Below are 14,901 nucleotides of genomic sequence, written 5' to 3'. Positions count from 1 at the left end.
GTAGTGCAATGTCTGCAGTCAGATGCCTTTTCTTGTTTCAGTACCTAAAGGATGTGTTCTAAATTAAGAGCATATTTACATATGAAAGTTAATCGGGAAGAAGGTAGGTGTGAATTTAAAGTGGAAAAACTATTTCAGATTAACTCCATAGGTGGATGCTCATATTCCAAAACAAAACAGATGGGCTGTGTCTAGACTGCATCCCTTTTCCGTAAAAAGGGATGCAAATTAGACACATCGCAATTGCAAATGAAGCGGGGATTTAAATCCCCCCCGCTTCATTTGCATAAACATGGCTGCCGCTTTTTTCCGGCTCGGGGCTTTGCCGGAAAAAAACGCCAGTCTAGACAGGGATCTTTTGGAAAATCAAGCCTTTTCCGAAAGATCCCTTATTCCTTTTTTTAAGAGGAATAAGAGATCTTTCGGAAAAGGCTTGATTTTCCGAAAGATTCCCGTCTAGACTGGCGCTATTTTCCAGCAAAGCCCCGAGCCAGAAAAAAGCGGCAGCCATGTTTATTCAAATGAAGCGGGGGGGATTTAAATCCCCGCTTCATTTGCAATTGCGATGTGTCTAATTTGCATCCCTTTTACGGAAAAGGGATGCAGTCTAGACACAGCCATTGAGAATAAGTACCTATTATTCTGGAATAAGAGCTTCATCAACACATGACGTTGATCAGAAATATTTAATCCGGAATAGCTGTTCTGGTTTAACTGTTCCATGTAGACAAGCCTCAACAGTTTTCAATGCATAAAACAGCCTGTATCTTGAACAGTGTAATGGAATGTGCTTTGCAGAAAAAACAGATTGATACAACACATCTCCCTGTATAGATTTCTACTCCCACACAGTCCCCTTCTTCAGCAACCTGTGGGAGAGAAACCCACAATGGACTGGTACTTCAGTGGTTGGAAGCAATGTTGTTTGAGGACACACTGAAAAAATTTACACAAACAAAGATGGTTAGTATAAACACACAGCTCTCTTACAGACTACAGTGATTCATCTGAACTAGTAGAAGTTACAATGGTATAAATTTCTCCTGCAGATAGAGCTAATGAAATCATATGCTGGGTGAAGTTTCTTGGTTAATAAAAACATGTGAAATGTTTAGTTTCTAGAATATGTGCTGTCAGAAACACAGATTACATTTGGATTTCTGATTTCTAAAGACAAATATGTGTCCAGGAACATTACTCAGTGTTACAATTTGGGGTTTAGTCCCACTAACATTAATGGAAATTACATGTCTAAATCCCTCTGTGCCCCTCACTGTGTTTTCTTTCCAGTAAATTGGCTGTACTTGTTGGAGAGTTCACTGTTTTTATCAGTTGTTTTATTTCCAGTAAAAGAAGTAAATTAACTTGAAGTAACTACCAGGGGAAACACAGCACTCACCAATTATTTTAACAAATGCCTTTCTAGTTAAATTAAATCAATACAGGTTGGACCTCCCTGGTCTGGCATCCTTGGGACCTCACTGGTCCCCAAGCTGGACTAAGGGCAATCAGCCCCTTTGCTGATGGACTCCAGATGGCTCTTACTACATTTAAAAGGCAGAACCGCAGCACAGCTGCACCTTTGCCTCCCCTGCTGCTCCTCCTGCCCCCGCACCATGGAGACAGTGCTGGGGGGAACTGGCTTTTAAGCTGGCTTCCTCCAGCACCGGCTCCTCCCCCCCACAACAAGGGGGAGAAGAATGCGAATAGACTATCTGATAAGCCTAGGCTTATCGGGTAGTCAGCTATTCGACTACTCTTTTACATCCCTAGCACTGGGCTCTGTTTCCTCCAGGGCTGCCAGGGCCATCGATGTTGCTGGACCAGAAAGCTGCAGACTAGAGAGTCTCAACCTGTATCAGAACTTTCCAAATATGGTTTTGATTTTGAGATGGAGTTGAGTAGAGAATTGGTGATTTAAATTCTCTGCCTAGGTAAACGTGTTAGTTATCATCTATCTTGATTGGCGTAATACTCTTGAAATAATACTTCAGAAAATCAAAGGTAACCTGTTTTTATTCTTAAGAGATCTCTCTCTTTAACAGAAGAGGAAAAGGAACACTTAATGCAGCTGAGGAAGGGAATGTGGGCTGCAGAGGTGGCCCCCAGTCACCTCTGTGCCTGCCCAGTACTGCGAGTAGGAGGGTCTGGTCCCTGTGTAAGTCTACTCTTATACTTCTTAGCTGCAAATGGTTCCAAGTGGCAAGCAAGGATCAATCAGGCATAAGGGAGCCCTGGCCATGTTACTACAGTGGCTGTGTTCCACGTGAAATTCCATGTAGATAGGGAAATATTCCAGCAACCAAGCTGATTGACTTTAGGGCAGCCAAGATCAGTGGTTCTGCAGACTACTATACCCCTTACAAGACTTTGAGTGGTCTTGCACACACCAAGTATCGCCTCACTTAAAAACAAAAAGTGTCACAGCACACTGGAAAATTGCTTACAGGCAGTCCCCGGGTTACGTACAAGATAGGGACTGTAGGTTTGTTCTTAAGTTGAATCTGTATGTAAGTCGGAACTGGCGTCCAGATGTTCTGACTTACATACAGATTCAACTTAAGAACCCCAAGCTTCCCCAAGTCAGCTGCTGCTGAAACTGATGAGCGCTGATTCCAGGAAGCCTGGGGCAGAGCAACTCTGCCTCGGGCTTCCTGTAGTCAGCGCTGGTCAGTTTCAGCAGCGGCTGACTTGGGGACGCCTGGGGCAGAGCAGCTGGGGTGCTGCTGGGTTGCTCCAGTAGCACCCCTCGGCGCTACTGGACCAACCCAGCAGCACCCCAGCTGCTCTGCCCCAGGCGTCCTGATTCAGCCACTGCTGAAACTGACCAGCAGCGGCTGAATCAGGACCTGGGGCAGAGCAGCTGGGGTGCTGCCGGGTTGGTCCAGTAGTGCCCAGAGCGGGTGCTGCAGGACCAATCCGCAGCGCCCCAGCTGCTCTGCTCCAGGGTCCAAAACAAAAGCCTGGTCTGCTGGGGGGGGGCACACTATCCGCGTCCCCCCCCCTCCCCCAGCAGACCAGGGACACGAGGAGCAGAGCAACAGCGGCAGCGGGGTGCCGCGCCTCTGAGGCTTTGCTCTGGCAAAGTCTCAGAGGCGCGGGACCCCCACCCCCCGCGGCTGCGGCTTCAGTCCCGGTGCCTGTGGTCTGCTGGGGACAGTCCCCAGCAGACCACAGGCACCGGGTCTCAAGCGGCAGCAGCGGCGGTTCCCCGCGCTTCTGAGGCTTTGCTCTGGCAAAGCCTCAGAAGCGCGGGAACCCGCCCGGTGCCCCTGGTCTGCTGGAGACGGTCTCCAGCAGACCAGGGGCACCGGAGCAGCTTACGAACGGGGCTTTCTCGCCCCGGAGCTCGCAGGTAGCAATCCGCTACCTCGACCTCCGGGGCGAGAAAGCCCCGTTCGTAAGTGCGGATCCGACATAAGTCGGATCCGCGTAAGTCGGGGACTGCCTGTACTTTGTCATTTGTACCATAGAATTATAAATCAATTGGAATATAACTATTGTAGCTACATTTTAGTGTACAGTATATAGAGCAGTATGAATAAGTCATTGTATGAAATTTTAGTTCGCACTGAATTAATTAGTGCTTTATTTTTAGCCTGTGTAGTTAATCAGGATTTGCTGCCTTGGTGTCCTCACAGGTCTCTGGCTCCTTCAGTGATGATAACCGGAAAGCTGCTTGTGTGTGTGCTCAATGATGTGTGCTGTGTCAACTTGTGCACTTAGTCTCCACAGCTGACCCCAAGAGAGCCCCCAAAGACCACAAATCACATTAGGATTGAAGATGCCCAGCCAGGTTTATTGTTAAGCAAAGTACAGTAACAGTTATAATCAGTAGACTCTACTGAACCACTGTGCACATGTAATCCGTAATAATGGAATGACTCAATCAATGGGAAATTTCCACTGCCCCCTAGGTCATCCAAAGACTGTCCCCCCACACCCTCCCATGACACCACTTTATATACGTGTACAAACAAGTTACACATCACTCCTGCCGTGTCAAGGTGCCACCCTCTGATGCTACTTAGATACCACCCATCATCCTGTACCTTGTGGTTTGATTAGATCATCTCTATCCATCATACTGTCATTTTAGACCCTTTCCTGAACCTGGGTCGGTATCTGTGGGGAGTGTAGATACCAAGGTCTTTTTTAATGAGCAGGTGTTGCCATGTGCTTTCACGTTATGCCTGTATCAATAACTGTTTTACAATTAATACCTAGTACGAATTACTGGTCTACACCTGAGCCTATTACCAATGAGTGTTTTGCACTCTCAGCCTAGTTTGTGCCAAGTTTTGTTATCAAGGGCTTGCCTCTTGCCCGCAGCTTAGCTTTGCTTTATGTTAACCATGTTTTGTAAGCTGTTAGCTAGGTCTCAGGCCTCTGACCAGGCCTGTGCTACATGGGCTTATGTTTTAGGCCTTCATCTTACTATAGCCTATTGTAAAACTCGACAAATATCTAGATGACTTGTTGTACCCCCAGCGGCACATGTACCTCTGATTGAGAACCACTGGCCTAGATGATCTGGTTCCCCACATTTCTCATTGGTTTCACTTCATTGGTCTTTTCCTTTAGATTACTTACAATGCAGTAGAGCAGAGTGGTCATTCAAATGTAAAGGTTGTGTACACAGTCCTATTGTGGTGCCTGGTATTTTTTTAATTGGAAATATGACTTAAATGAAGGCTCGTGAACAATTAGGGTGTCTCTACCATTTGTTTCTGCCACTCTCAATGGTTGTTGAGCATTGAGTGAATGCTAGCTGTCTGACTGCTGATGTGACTGAGGAACTATTGCTACCAGTTGCACGTGAAACACCTAGTCCTGCCCATGTGAGAAGAATCTCTCCTTTCATATTTGTTTTCTACTAGGTATCAAAACAACAGCGGTAAGAAAAGGTGATGACTATGTCATAAATGGTGGAAAGATGTGGATTACTTCAGGATGCCAAGCTGATTGGATGTGCCTGCTGGCAAATTCCAGTGAAGGACCCCCACACCAAAATAAATCTCTTATATGCCTACCAATGAACCTACCTGGTAAAAGCGATGACTATTTTTCATAGTTTTCTTTTTATTGCGTATTACAGTATATAATATAAAATTGTTTGGAGACTAATGTTTTTAAACCAGTATTAATGTTGTCAAATAAAGTAATCATGAAAATACACTCTAAGATTGAGTATTGCCAAAAGGAATCTCTGGACCATTGTGGATCACAAGATAAATATCAGTCAACACTGTTGAAAAAACAAATAAACAAACAAACAAACATCATTTTGGGATTTATTAACAGGAGTATTGTTAACAAGACATGAAAAGTAATTCTTCCACTCTGTGCTGATTAGGCATATTGTGTTCAGTCCTGGGCACCACATTTAAGGAAAGATGTCGACAGATTGGAGAAACAAACACAATTAAAGATCTAAAAAACATGATTTGTGAGGCAAGAGTGAAAAAATTGGATTTGTTTGGAGAAAAGAAGACTTAGCGGGAACATAATAACAGTTTCCAAGAACGTAAATGATTTTTACAAGGAAGAGAGAAAAAATGTTCCCCTTTTATCTCTGAAGCTAGAACAAAAAGCAATGGACTTAAATTGCAGACCAGGCAGTTTACATTGGAAATTAGGAAAAGCCTTCTAACTGCCAGGTTGGTTAAACAGTGGAATAAATTGCCTAGTAGAAGCTACATCACTGGAGATTTAAGAACAGGTTCTATAAACACCTGCCCATGTGTGCAGGGGATTGGACTAGGTGATCTCTTGATGCCCCTTCTAGTCCTATAACTCTGTCACTTTGAAATATCAAATGATAGGTATTCAAGTGCACCCACAATTCAATAAATAAACGAACAGAGATCAATGAGGAAATTAAACAGACTTCAGCCTCTCATTCCAAAGATACTGTAACATAAAGGGTTCTTCTGGCCAAAAATATTGCTTAAATAAGTGTATCAGTAGGCGTCTGTTGGAGAAGTTTATAAGCTGTTGTAGAAACAGATAAGTTAAACAATTGCCAAGAACAAAATTAATACCTTAGTAGTTTCAAAGTTGGGTTATGGGACCACCTGGGTAAGCTGCTGGCAGGCCATGAGACACTTTGATTATCTAAGCGTCCATAAACATAGAGCCAATGGGAGCTGCAAGTCACCATTTCCAGCCAATGAGAGCTGCAAGGTTCTGTGCTTATAGATGCTTAGACAAACAAAGTGTCTTGAGGTCCACCAGCAGCTTACCTAGGTGGGCCTGCAATCCAACTTTGAAAAATACTGCCTTACAAAACATCATTAAAACAAATTGAAGGAAAATTCAGAACAATAGTATATGATATCCAGTATTTTAATCTTGGAAAGAGTCCACAAAAACTGTCTTGAATTCTGGTCCTCTCCCACTCCCATTCCATCACCCGCCAAAAATGGTGTGCAGCTACATGTACTCTTCAATATATTGCATATTGTTTTATCTTTAAAGAACACATGGAGCTGTGGGGGTAGAAACTGTAAACTTTTATGTTTGCCTTTTATCTTCCCAAAATACTGTTAAGCTTTCTAGAAACAGTGAGAATTATGGGACAGAATTTATACTTATATGCTACTAATTAAAAAGTTATCAGTATATTAATTGATGCACAAATTACAAATGCTTTTTATCTGCAAGAGCATTTAAAACATGTATATTTCCAGGTGCTGTGCATTTAGCTTTACTAACTACATTATTTAAAGTAAGAAGTATTTTTTAATCATAACTGAAGAAACATGGAGACGGAAAGTATTTTAATTGTAAATACATGCCTTTATAAGTAAGCACATTTTCACAATCACTATATAACAGTATATAATATTTTATCTGTAGCATGTCAAGTATTATCTCATGCAATTTCAATAAAATTGCTTTTGTGGACTATTTAACTGTACACACAGTAACACATAATAATATATGATTTTACATATATAATGCAATTATATAACACAAGATGGGAATATGCATTTGTTATATAAAGAATGCGTATGAGAGTTGTTATTATTCATAATGTGCAATCATGTATGTAAAGATTGTGTATTAATACCTAATAAACAGAAGGTGGAAACATGAAGATAATGCATCCATTTTTAATTTTATCATTTCTAACGCTTTGGTTGCTTAACCTTTAATGTTACTATTGCATTACCAGAGTGTTTATCATGTAATGTTACACAAGCTACTGCTTAATATTGTGGCTGTGAGAGCACAACATTTATTTCAACCTAATCTGACATCATGTCTACTATGGTGATGGATTACTTGGTAATGCTAAATATAATTATGCATTTTGATCCACCTCCTGAAGTAATGTTTATCCACTCTTTATTTGTTTAAGAAGGAACAATTCTCATATTGTTTAGTTTTTGGATCTTGTTGGACTGAGTGAATGCTACAGCCTGTCAAGATATCCTAGTGGTTGAGAAGATGCCATTTAAAATTAAATTGTGCAAATCTTATTTATGTTGGGAGAAATTCACCATCTTAAGCATATGCGCATCTAACATGGTGGTGTATTGGCCCATCTGTGCAAGTGTAAATTTCACACCTTAATGAGCATGAGTGGTCTCCCAGACTTCATTGGGATTACTTTTATGACTCACCAGTGAGAATTAGGGTTTCAATGTGGACCAAACCACTTTTTCCCCAGCTTCTGATGCTTAAAACTGTTTCCATAAAAGACCAATTAATAAAGAGTCAATAGCAGTGCTCTCAGGAGGGTTCAGTAATGTGCAATGTGCATTTAGTTGCCACTACCAGAGGCAGAAGCCTCTGTGAAAAGAAAAACATTTCCTCTATGTCTTTGATGCTGTTTGGGGATTAATTTCAAGTGATTTAAATCTAACTGGCCAGCTGTGAAATGGTCACTGCTAGCTGGCAAAAGAAAATGAGAAAATAGCTGGTGTTAGTTACCGAAAGTCTCCATTGTATTCCATATGTGCCTTCCAAATGTATGCAGTGTGATTTTTTATTTTAATTTCACTACAGAGAGAGACAGTTTTACCAGACAAGTACACTTTTGCGAGAAAAAAGCTATCATTGCAACTTAGCTCACAGAGAGAGGGAATGGAAAGTCTTGAACTGAATTTTACTAAAGCTGAAAATGAGTTTATATGACAACCTGTACATCATGTGAGACTAATTTGTAGGTACTTATGAATTTCAAAACTGCTCATATAATTGAAAGATAACTCAGAGGTTACAAAATACATAGATATAATATTTGCATTTTAAAATATCTATTAGTGCCTTTATTATGATGCTGTCACTCAAAAAGTAACACAAAATTCTGTGTTTTATACAGTACACATTAATATAAAAGTTAGCCTGATGCTGCTAGCTTTCTAGAAGTCCATTAAATAAATGCTGTGTCCACTAGCAAATTATTCATTTTTTAGGATTATCAAAACTAAGGTCTTTAGGATTACAAGTGTTCTGATTTCACTGACAGCCCCAGGGCAGCAGAGTCCTGGCAGCTGTGGAGCCCCAGCCATGCAAGGGCAACAGAGCCCTGGCATTCCTGGCAACCACAGAGCTCTAGAGCTCCTGGGCTAACCTGGCTGCCATTTAGGCAAGGGAGCTCCGGTGGCCCTGGAGCAGTGTAACTTTAGTGTCTGCAGGGCCCCACAATCACTGGGGCAGGATGGGAGCCAGACCGGCCGGTAGTGGAGCCGGGTCTGTAGATGGATTCCAGGAGAGATCTCCTGTGGTCCGGCAAACTCCCTCAATCAGGACTGATCAGGTCCAGAGGATGCCAGATGAGTGTGGTCCAACCGGTATTTAAAAATAGTGATGTTTTAACAAATAGTGCAGGAATGCAATGATTTCATTTGACACTTCCATGTTTTTTTAAACTTATGATTTTATTATAGTCTAAGCATAGAAACTTGCAAATTTGCAAACTTTAGTACAGAACTCTTTCTTTTGTTAAATTATAATAATTATAATTATATACCCTAGCCTCTTACTCCCTGTATCCTTCCTACAACATTTTTATTTTCAGGCGTTCACGTTGCTAAAAAGATAGACAAGATGGGTATGAGGTCATCAGACACAGCACAAATCTTTTTTGAAGATGTCAGAGTTCCCAGCAAATACCTCATTGGGGAGGAAGGAATGGGCTTTACGTACCAGATGTTGCAATTCCAAGAAGAGCGTTTATGGGCAGTAGCTAACAGTAAGTCATCAGCCATACTTCTTGGCAAGAGATAAGATTCTCTCTTACAAAATGACTAACAAAATTTACTTTTCTGGTCCTGGATTACAGCTAACTCTTGTAATTTATTTTCATAAAATAGGTCATAGTCTAGACAGATAACTTTATCTTTGTATAGCTGGAATAAAAATGAAATGGAAAGAAAGTAACCTTTACATACTACTGGAAAGGTACTGTGGGGGTTTTATTCTTTGGGGTTTTTTTTGGTTATTTGATTTGAGATTTGGGTTTGGTTTGGAATGTATTTGTTTTTCTTTCCCCCAGAGCTTTCTGATGATGACATGAGGAAAAATAAAAATGCAGTATCATTATGTGGGGGCTGCCAGTGGAAAACAAAGATTATCATAATACACATGAAAAATTGTAAATATGAACTTAACTATAAAGCTGCCTTCAGAAAATGGCTTGCCTATAATGGAGAAGTTATCGTTTTCTGGTTTTTCTTATGTGAATTTAGCAGCTGTGTAAAGATGATCTCCTTTAGTTCTCCATCACAAACACTCTATTTCACCTTCATAGAGCTACTGCATGAGCAGTGACAGGACAAATATACCCATGCTCCTCTGTGCCTCAGCCGTAGTGTGGAAGGACTCTTCTTTGGCAGTGAAAGTATGGCTTGATTTCCATTTAGAGCTTACTCCTGCTGCTCACAATGGAGTCAATGGAAGTTTTTCAGAATTTACAGACGCAAATGGAGGGATTTTTGTTTGTCTGACTTTTTTTTTATAGTGCCACCATTGTTTTATGGTGGTGGTCTTGTGATGCAGACACTTATTGGCTGATAACTAGATTTTGACAGCCAGCATATATTAGTACTTCATACAATTAGTGTATAAAGTACTACACAAGTATTGAGTGTTATTAATAATGGACTACAAAATAATAATCAAATTGTATGAAATTTTAGTCATTACTAATGCAAGACAGATTCAAATATGTGTCCCTTCACCAGCCTTCTGAACCATTCACTCATTTCCCATATTTACTTAGTTTATAATATATCGGCTTTCCACAACCAAATCTCTGTATAACTTTTCATGAGTAATGTACCTGAATAATTGGATGCTAATATTTAAACTGTACTGTTAAATGTCTTCACCTAAATTTGGGTTATTGCTGAATGTGTACTAAATGTATCTGATTGCTTTTAAAACAAGCTTTGTATTTGTGGATAATCTAAGGATTATACCCAGCTACACACACACTTTTTAAAATAATCTGTGCATTATAGAGATGTTAGATAGCGTGTAATTGAATAATCATGTAACAACATCAAATGTTAGTGGTTACACGACTATTCAGTAGTCCTCGAGGGCTGGCAGCCATTGTGCTCCCGGCCCCAATCCTGGGGAGCCCCCTGGCACTCTGCTCTTCTGCATCTGTATCATAGGCAGCAGTGCAGGGTGGCAGGCAGAAGCCTACTTCCGACACAGACCGGCTCCCATGTGCCGCCCCATGCTGCTGCCTCTGGTACAGCAGTCCCTGTCCACAGGGGGTCCGAGCTCCCTGAGGACAGCCTCTGCCACAGAGAAGCTTCTGTCCGCAGTGAGCACAGGCCCACAGTGGACAGAGGCATCTTTGTGGCAGCCTCCCTTGCTCCCCCCTTTCTCCGCTGCTGCTTCTGTAGCAGACAGCAAGGGGGGGCAGGCAGGTCTGTGGAGCCAGTATGCATGGGGAGTTGGCCTAAAAGCCATCTTATCACATATATTGACTACTGCCTGTCCCCCTCACCCATCGCTCTGCTGAGTCTCTATCAGAGCAGCAGGGTGGGGGTGGAAGAGGGTTGGTGGATCCGGCTCCCCACGCACACCAGCTCCCGCCTCCCTCCCTTGCTGCCCAGGCTTATCGGTTAATCATGTAGTTTTCCACACATTAACATCCCTAGTGTACTATGTAAATTTTTAACATTATATTTAAGAACATTTTAAAATTTGTTCTTATTTGGCATACTCTAGTAAGATTATCTTTGCTAACATTTCAAAGTTATGTAAAGGTATTTTAGAAAGGATTGGTAGCTCTGTTACTATTAAGACTACCCAGTTCATCCCATTATATGATGATCGTTTCAGTTGCTTATAACTTTGTCCAACTTTAATTGTGTTCAGACTCAGCTCTTCTGGAAAATGTCATCCAAAATGGTTCAGCCATTTCAGAGAATAGGGCTGGGAAAAAATAGGTTGTAGCAAGATTCTTCCTGCAGATATTTGTATCGTTCTGCTCTTCTGCCAGTCCCATCAAACCCGAAGAGAAGTTTTGTTTTTTTCTAAATTAATTAGTATGTCATTACACAGCAGTTACCGTCTTTCTGCTGGGGATTATATTGAAGGAAAAAACAGCTTTATCCCCATTGAAATCTTAGTCAATTAATTTTTAAATTTTAGTTTGGAGAGCTCTCTTTTATGGCTTGTTCTTATAATCGCCATGGTAACTGAATAGTTGGCTTCCTCTCTTGCCAGTGGAATGAGTGAACATTCCAACAGCTGTCCCAGTGGAAATGCCACTCAAATTTTAACCACTTTCCAGCTACAGGAAAGCAGCAGGGAAGGGAAACTTTGAATTAACATTGCAGAAATAAGATCAGAAGGGACCATAAGATTTTCTAGCTTGACTTCTGGTGTATCACACACCATTGCATTTCATCTGGTTATTCCAGCAATGGGCACAATAAGTAGTGGTTTTGGCTAAAGCCAAAAGTGAACCTCTCCTGCTTGGAGACATGGGAAATCTACCACTTCCATAGGTAATTTGTTCCAGTGGTTACTTATCCTCCCTGTTAAATATGTGTGCCTTATTTCTGATTAAATTGCCTAGCTTCAGGCTCTGGGCATTGGCATTGGTTCTTGATGTGTTTTACTTCACTGTACTGAAGAGCCCTTTAGTACCAGATATTTTCTCCTTGTGAAGGTACTTACACACTGTAATCAAGTCATTTTTCAGTTTGGTCTTTGATAAACTGTGAACATATATAGCTCCTTAAGTCTTTCACTGTTTTCCAGACCTAAAGTCATGTTTGTGGCTCATTTCTGCAGCCTCTTCAATTTGTCAACATTGTTTTTAAAATGTTGACTCCCAGGAATGTATGCACTATTCTAGTGTCAGTCTCACCAATGCTATATACAGAGGTAAAATCACTTCCCTCCTCCTACTTGTTACTCCCGCCTATACACCCAAATATCACAGTAGCCCTTTTGCCACAGCATCACACTAAGCACTCGTGTAGAGTCAATACTTTTCAGAGTCACAGCTCTCCAGTCTGTGTGTATGGTATACAATTAATCTCTGTACAAATTATCCCTATTGAAACTTAATACAAAGTTCCTGCAAGTTTAGAACATAAGAACTTTGAAATAAAAGACAAAAGAAAGTGTCTGAAAAATCAAAATAAACTCAAATTACACTTGATCTGTGGAAACAACAGTGAAATGGGGAAAAGAGACCCATTATGAGAAAGGTAACAGATATTCACAGAAACTTCCTGATTGGCATGATAAAGCCAAGCTGTTTTTGGTTAAGAGATTGTTATTGAAAAACATCTGAGACAAAATTTCTCTGAAAATGAAGTCAACCAAGTTAGCACAGCTTTGGTAACAATTTTTCATTTCTGGGATATTTTTAAGTATGTGATATGGTTGTTTAGCCTAAAACAGTAATCTGAAGCTTATAATATGCTGATAAAGACTTTTAGGGTGCATCCGCACTTCAGAGAACAAGCTGCTGCTGTCCATCTTCCAGGGTTTAAATTAGTGAGTTTAGTTAAGATGGTTAATTCGAACTGAGGGGGGCACTTCGGTCGATGCCAGTAGTCCTGCTTCCACGAGGAGTAAGGGAAGTTGAAGAAAGAATGTTCTCCCTTCAACTTCCTGCAGTGTGGACAGTGCCAAAAGTCAAGTTAAGCTACTTCGACTTCAGCTACGCAATTAACGTAGCTGAAGTTGCGTATCTTAATTTGACCTTGTCCCGTAGTGTAGACATACCCCTAGTCATACTTAGAGAAATATTAGTAGACATAGTTAGTGTATTTTCTTTTCATTTTTTGAAAGGTCACCAAGATTAAAAATATATTAAAAATATCTTCATACCTCTGGCCCCAATCCCGACACTGGTGCCACAGGGGAATGAGGATTCAACCATGGGAAACCAAATGTTAGGTTTAAGTTACATGTAACATGATATTTTTAAATCTATTTTTTTCAAATAAGGGAAGATTTTAGGGTCAGACACCATCTATGCAGGAACAAACATTTCTAGATAATCTAATCAATTATTGGGACCCACAAAGCAGAAGTTTGAAGTCATCTTATAGTGTGTCCCTCTGCAATTCAGTGCAATTATAATTATTTCTGGAAACAAAATTGTTCCTTATAATGATTAGACCAGGTCAAAATCTATCTGAAAGCCTAATCCATAGTGTGTTATCTGTGATTCATGTTTTCTTACACTAGCACAGTACTGGAATGTTTCCTTTCCAAACACTGTATGGAAATTACAGTGATGTAGTGGTAAACCACAAGAACAAAACAGGGATTTAGGTTGCTTGAAGCATATGAGTAGTCTCACAGAAGTCAACGAGAGTGCTCACATATTTAAAGTTAAGCACTTGCATAATCATTTGTAAGTTAGGAACATATATAGCACACTTGCATTCAGTTCAGGGAAGCTATCTTTCAACCAGATCCCTGGCCATATGAAAGGTGGAAATCCAGTGCCTCTTTCTGAGAGCTTTTCGTTTTCTAACTACTAAGCTACCATTGAACTCATCACTTTGGCTTTAACATTGTAGAGGAGCTTTTCCCAGCATACTTTCCTGGCAACTGGCACTTCACAATTAAGACATGCAACTAGATGCAGTTCGAAAGAGGTAGTTTTATGCCTGACTATTGCAGACTTCAACTTTTCTACCCTTTCCTTCACTGACTACTTAGTTCCTTTTGTGCTGCTCTCCCTTGGATTTCTTTTTCCTGTTTCCTCCCTGAGGAGGTAACAAATCTTGAAAGAATCTTGTTTTAATCTGTTTCCAATGGAATTTATATTAAAAATAGAATAAAATGATAAATGTTCTGGAAACATTTTTTTGGCATTATGTTTTATAAAAATCTTATTTTACCAAATCAAAATTTGGTCCTAAAATTATTAAATATTCCTTTCTCTCTTTCTCTGCCAACCATGCCACAAAGTCAAAATCGGTGAGGTAAAATTTTTTATTGGACTAACTTGTAACATGGAGTCACATAGAGCACACATTTCAAGGGTCCAGTTAAGGTGAAGTGGCCTGTTAACACCTGACCAGTCATCTAGCATCGCTATACATTATTTTTAGTGTCTAGTAAAATTATGAATTGAAGCTCCTAGAGTTGTCCTTTGAAAGTGTTGTGGAGATTTCCTTTGAGAATGAGGAACATGAGGTCAGATATAGAATGATCACTGTGAAAAGTGTTCACCCACAGGTGATAGTGTTTTTGTCTTTTATTATTTTCCGGTGTTAATGCATTCGAGAACATAGTGATAGTCTGGTTTTACCCACGTGACATTTCACACTGATTAGCAGTAGACTGAAGAGAGCTTTCTTAGTTCATTTCTTCTTGTTTAAGGAGAGTTGTAGAAAGACTAGGCATGGGAAGTTATGTCCAGGGGAGCAGATTGTTCCACATCTGTCCACT

General features: G+C 40.6%; 1 protein-coding gene across 1 annotated transcript in view; it reads left to right on the top strand.

Moving 5' to 3' along the window:
* The window catches only part of LOC102456845 (putative acyl-CoA dehydrogenase 6), a 111,511-nt gene that overhangs the window by 88,800 nt on the left and 7,810 nt on the right, over positions 1 to 14,901 (top strand). The window contains exons 5-6 of the mRNA XM_006114488.4: positions 4,881 to 5,048; positions 9,032 to 9,205. Of these exons, the coding sequence (XP_006114550.3) occupies positions 4,881 to 5,048; positions 9,032 to 9,205 (342 nt within the window). The remainder of the gene's footprint in view (positions 1 to 4,880; positions 5,049 to 9,031; positions 9,206 to 14,901) is intronic.

The sequence above is a fragment of the Pelodiscus sinensis genome, chromosome 2 (genome assembly GCF_049634645.1).
Source record: "Pelodiscus sinensis isolate JC-2024 chromosome 2, ASM4963464v1, whole genome shotgun sequence".
Classification (NCBI taxonomy): Eukaryota; Metazoa; Chordata; order Testudines; family Trionychidae; genus Pelodiscus; species Pelodiscus sinensis.
Note: the sequence above shows the minus strand (reverse complement) of the source record. Positions and strands in the feature narration are given on the sequence as shown.